Below are 5722 nucleotides of genomic sequence, written 5' to 3' on the forward strand. Positions count from 1 at the left end.
TATAGGACGTTTCCTATCAGATGTCAAATATACGTTTAGAAGATGTCTTTAAGATGTTTATGAATTAGAATTAATGTAAAACTGACATCTTAAAGATGTCTATCAGATGTTTGTGCACAGCAGATGCTTTCCAGATGAAGCGATCTTTAACAGACATCTTGCAGACGTACTTGTGCTATCTGGGTATATATCAGGCAATGCATCACACATACACACAATATTGATATCATATGTTAAATCTCCTCATTCTGAAAGACTTAACCTCAAGAACCACTGGTGTCAATCACATAATTTGTTAAATATGTGAGATTATTTGAAAAATCAAACAGGTGAAAAGTTATCAAAATAATTTTGATCTATAAAACCATTTAGAAGATATAATATATTTTTTTTACATGTGTGTCAAGTATGGCTCATTATGTGTAACATGTGTATATGTTGTGTGCACAAAGAAGAAACTTATCAAAAACTGTGTACATATGGAGAACCTGTCATTTTGAAGTCATGTTTCTTAGTTTCATGAATTTCTGAGATAACACTTTATTTTGATAGTCCACTTTAGACATTCTACTAACAGTAAGTAACTGTGCAACTACATGTCATCTAGCAGTCGTTAGAGTATTAGTAGACTGTCTGCTTAATAGACACTTTACTAACACTTTACTTTGATGAGCCCACAACATACAACATACTGACTATGATAAACTTTGCAAGTATATGTCAGCTTATTCTACTAACCCTAAACCTAACCTAACTGTGTACTCTTAGAGTTAGTTGACATGTAGTTGCAAATTATATATTAGTATATATATTAGTTAAAAAATAATTTATAATGTAGTTGCAAAGTTACTTATAGTTAGTAAAATGTCTAAAGTGGACTATCAAAATAAAGTGTAACCATTTCTGATGCTCAGAGGGCTCCACTAGAGGGACCTGCAGGATCTTTTTACTGTATCAGTTTCCAGCATTGGCAGATAATTAAATGCTTGCAACCATTGTTTTATTAATTACGATGCACTGGTAATATAGATGTATTTATTTATTTATTTATTGCCAGCATTTTACTGTGAATTTTCAGGACTTTATTTTTTATTTTTTTGCAATATATTGCCTTATAGGTATATATATATATATATATATATATATATATATATATATATGGCAATATAGAGGGCAATATATGTCCTATATTACATTTCTGTATGGGATATATCAACTTTGCTGCATTACTGTGAATTTGTCTGTGGTCAAAATGACACCATCCACTTTTACACAATAAATGTTTCAAAATAATTCAGAAAATATACTGATTTACTCAGAAACAGAATGAAAGACAGAGTCAAGATAAAGAAAGAGTTTAATTTGTCTTTGATTCATGTCTGAGCCTGAGCACTCATGTAATCTATATTTTAAAAAGTTTTACTTGATGCTTTTGTTTATAAAATTCTGTCAGAATTGTTTGTTACTTCAGTTGTTCCATTGCTCGTGTGGGCAGGAGTCAAGAAAGAGGAAGGAACATTCTTGTTTGCACAAGTATTTCAAAATAAACAGTGTAAACCTTGAGAAATTCATCAGTTTAACGGCTGCTGGAGATCAGACTAAGCAGAACACGGTAAGAGTTACTCTGATTAACATGTGAATATAGTCTGATTAATACGGTTGTAGAAACCACTGATTTACTCGATATGAGATATTCTCATTGAAAACTGCTTTATGGAGATGTTTTTGAAGCTAAAGACTGTGTTTTTCTCATGTTGTGTGTGTTATATTGGTCTTGTAGTGACGTCAGTCAGAATGGCTCCTCCTCTTCCTCTGCTGATTCTGCTCGTGATTCACAGTGAGTCGCTCAAACTTTCTGAAATGAACTTGTTCTTTATGACTTCATTTAACTGGGGGTCTGCAAATCACTGGACCCCCTGTTTAATGTTTCACAAACGTTTTATTATTATTATTATTATTATTATTATTATTATTAATCAAAAATACAATTTTAGTCAGAGAAAAAAATAAAATAAATAAAATATCTCCCAAACACTAGAATGTTCAATGTTAAATTAAAATCATTGTTAAAGTTGAGAGCATAAAGGTTTGAGACATCATGAGGAGCAACATGAGAGAATCCTTTTGGGTGAACGATCCCTTTCATGTGTGTTTCAGGAGCTTATGGTCAGTATGATTGGGGTGTGAATTACAGATATTTCCACATCTGTGCACTGAAGGGGTCAACAGTGACAATGAACTGCAATTATACATACCCTACTGGACATCAGATCATGAAAGCGTTCTGGATCCAAACAAATATTAAAGATAAATATGTAGAGCCTCTAGATCTGTCTGAGGATCCTGAATACAGTCAGAGGCTTCAGTATCTGGGAGACAAACAGCAGAGCTGCACCATCAGACTGAGTCATGTGACACAGAAAGATTCACACAAGTACTGTTTCAGATTCATCACTGATAAACCTGATGGAAAATGGACTGGTTATCCAGGAGTGACTCTTACTGTCACAGGTGACTTTCATGAGGCTGAGCTCTTCTTCTGTGCATTATGTTGAATAATAATCAGTGTATGACAGCAGCACTAGATATAATGTGTGTGTTGTGTTCAGATCTTCAGGTGGAGGCTCCTGAGAGAGTGACAGAGGGTCATAATGTCAGTCTGACATGTAAAAGCAGATGCACTCTGACTGACAGAGCAACATTCATCTGGTACAGAAACTCACAGCCATTAACTGAGAGAAGAGACGGAAACAATCAACTCCTGCTGCAGTCAGTCAGAAGAGAGGATGCAGGCAGATACAGCTGTGCTCTACATGGACACAGTTACATCTCTCCTGATGCTCGTCTCAGTGTCACATGTGAGTATTTACTTTATTTTGTGTATGTACTTTTTTCTTTAAAGGTTCCAGGGTTCCAGGTTTACAAGGGCAAACACTGTGGACTCCACCTACTGTAAAAAATAATAATAATAAAAAATATATATTTTTTTAATTATCAGTTTCCACTGGCTCAGTTTAGTTGTGTTTACTTTTATTAAGTATTTCAACTTGACAAATTGAACTTTAGTTAGAATAACTTTATGAAAGTAAAGATGAACGAGCGTTGTTTTCAAAACCACAGCTCAAGTTCATTTAACCTAATTTGACTTATTTTCTTAGTTCAACCAAATAAATAATTACTTTATTTCAATATATAAAAATACATTTGTGAATAATTTTAGTTGTAAATAATTCGATTTCAAATGTTTCAGTCATTTGTTTTTCACTTTTTTCATTCCCATTTAAAATAATTTTTATTGCAAAAAATAAGCGATCTGATGAAACGACTGCAAATCAAATCAATTAAATTTCTCAAGATTACAACTAAACTTTATAAATTCAAATAACTGAATAACTAAATTAAACTAAAGACGTAATATTCTAAGTAATTGAGCCCATGTAAAAAGATAAGTCAAAAAGTTAGGTTAAGCAAACAAAAATTTTAACAGTTTTGTAATTAACGGCTATGACTTTCAGTAACAGGTTCACAGTCACATCTACAGTCATTTAATCTCTTAGACAAATATTTTGAGTACAGTAGTGTCTATTTTTCGCTCCTGCATGACAATATGCCCATAAAGAAGTTATTTACTCTGGAAGAACTTGATCACATGAAGTCCAGACCTGAACACCATTAACTGAAACAGAGTCAATGTGAGTGAATCAGTCATGACCAGGCGACCCATAACCATGCTCACAGTTTCAACATGCATGTGAAAGCTTGAGCTCAGAAGCTTTTATTAACACACTCCTGTATCTTCACATCATTCATCAGTTTGTTAATTATGATGATCTTCATCTTTCAGTTCATCGTGGAGCTGCTAGGAATGTGATTGCGATCGTAACAGCATCTGGAGGATCATTCATCATCATCATCATCATCATCATACTATTTATAAAGTAAATAAAATAAAGAGTATATAAACAATTTACTTTCAAACTAATACAGAAGGATGTTTGATTAGTAATTATATATTAAAGAATGAAATTACTTCGTTTGACTTTCCTTTACTGACAGGAAAAGGATAAAGAGAAGATCTACTGTACAAGAGTATGAGGTGAGATGATCAGATAAGCAAGAAACGGCTAAAATTGTTAAATCAAACAATATCCTTTACTCTGTTTCCCTGTAGACCAATGATCCCAGTGCAAGCTCATATGCAGCTCTAGACCTCAAATCTAGATCTAATGACCTGTACAACACGCTCACAGTAAGTGAAATACCAAAAACTTGTGCATTCAAAAGTTAGATAATATATCAAATAATCAATGTGTTTTTCATATAGACTGTCCCTCCCACACCTGCTGTTCACCAGTCGGGATCTTCTGATTATGAGAATCTGCCAGTAAGTAGGAGATCCTCAGGTCTTCTCAATATAATCAGTAAATGTCCTCACTACTAGTCACTAGATACTCTACAGCCAATCAGTTGCAAAGTAAACTAGATGAGTAATTTCACCAACATCAAACTAATTTAAAAAATAATCTGTGTAATATGTTTTTGTGTCTTATTTGTGTTGTAGCCGTATCACAAGACGCCACAGTAATATGAAGCGCAAATTAAACTTTACTCAACTTTTGTCGCATTTCTGGACAACCACATCACAACTCCTGATGAAAATGAACAGTGTTGGGGAAAGTTACTTTTAAAAGAAATGCATTACAATATTGCGTTACTCCATAAAAAAAGTAACTAATTACGTTACTTAGTTACTTTTTATGGAAAGTAATGCATTACGTTACTTTTGCATTACTTTTTAAATCTGGACAGGGCTTGCTTGTTTGTTTTTAAAATAAAAAAAGTTATATTTTTGGCAAATATAAAAGCCTTTTCACACCAAAAGTGAAATGAATAAGCCTCAGGCTAAAGGGAAAGTAAATTTACGTCCGTACAGTAGAATGCAGAAGAAGACATTTCAACACACTTCAGCAATAAACAAAGACACACAGATGTTTGTCTAGAGTAATGCGTTACTTTACTAGTTACTTGAAACAAGTAATCTGATTACGTAACTCACGTTACTTGTAATGCGTTAAATTAATGAAGGCAAAAAAGTAATGCGTGAAGCTGCTGCTGCTGTTTGTGGAGTTGTTTAATCAGATCTTCAGAGATTTACTATATTCTTTTATTTCAGTTGATTTCATCTTCGGCTGTGGCTGAAGTCAGTTGTAGTTCTTGTGTTTCTCTTTTCTTCAGTGATTCTGCTTGTTAACAGCAGCTGTTCATCACTAATGCTCAATCAGCACTTAATTAATCACTTAATTATCTCATTAACTGCAGCTCTTTTACTCTTTCTACACTCCAGGATTTTGCTGTCGGGTTGAAGGGCTTAAATGTGTGAAACAAAAAGACACATCTGCGAAATGTATTTAAACAGTAATAAATTAAGTAAAGTAAATAAAATTTACATCCAGCAAACAGTAACACTTTAGAATACTGTTCTGTCTTTAATGAATAACTTCACAGGAACAAGTAACTAATGCACTAATAACATTCTAGTAACTACTATTAACTAACAAGAAACTCTGATTAACGATTAGGAAGTAATAGCGCTCAGCTGAAAGAGGTAGTTCACGATTAGCTAATCAGTAACTACTATTTTTTTTCATATATCCCGGTGAACTACTAAGAGCTATATACAGGTTCATAATTAATGTGAATTATGCATAATGTATAATTAATT

The 5722-nt window shown here is 33.2% G+C and overlaps 2 protein-coding genes and 1 long non-coding RNA gene across 3 annotated transcripts in view; all 3 read left to right on the forward strand.

Moving 5' to 3' along the window:
* Positions 1-1563, forward strand: part of LOC107758474 (B-cell receptor CD22-like) — a 5362-nt gene extending 3799 nt beyond the window's left edge. The window contains exon 5 of the mRNA XM_016576206.1: positions 1472-1563. Within this exon, the coding sequence (XP_016431692.1) occupies positions 1472-1563 (92 nt within the window). The remainder of the gene's footprint in view (positions 1-1471) is intronic.
* Positions 1564-1602: 39 nt separating this feature from the next.
* Positions 1603-3175, forward strand: LOC107758475 (sialoadhesin-like; the record flags this gene model as incomplete). Its single annotated transcript, XM_016576207.1, has 5 exons — positions 1603-1612; positions 1781-1837; positions 2158-2511; positions 2610-2858; positions 3159-3175. Coding segments are annotated over 5 exons (687 nt in total), but the record flags the coding sequence as incomplete, so codon positions are not given.
* Positions 3176-4052: 877 nt separating this feature from the next.
* On the forward strand, positions 4053-4710 carry LOC107758478 (uncharacterized). Its single transcript, XR_001642031.1, has 4 exons — positions 4053-4096; positions 4172-4249; positions 4325-4384; positions 4562-4710. It is a non-coding gene; the product is annotated as an uncharacterized LOC107758478 (long non-coding RNA).
* The last annotated feature ends 1012 nt before the right edge of the window (positions 4711-5722 follow it).

This window comes from Sinocyclocheilus rhinocerous, unplaced genomic scaffold (genome assembly GCF_001515625.1).
Source record: "Sinocyclocheilus rhinocerous isolate Xijiao unplaced genomic scaffold, SAMN03320098_v1.1 scaffold1375, whole genome shotgun sequence".
Taxonomy (NCBI): domain Eukaryota; kingdom Metazoa; phylum Chordata; class Actinopteri; order Cypriniformes; family Cyprinidae; genus Sinocyclocheilus; species Sinocyclocheilus rhinocerous.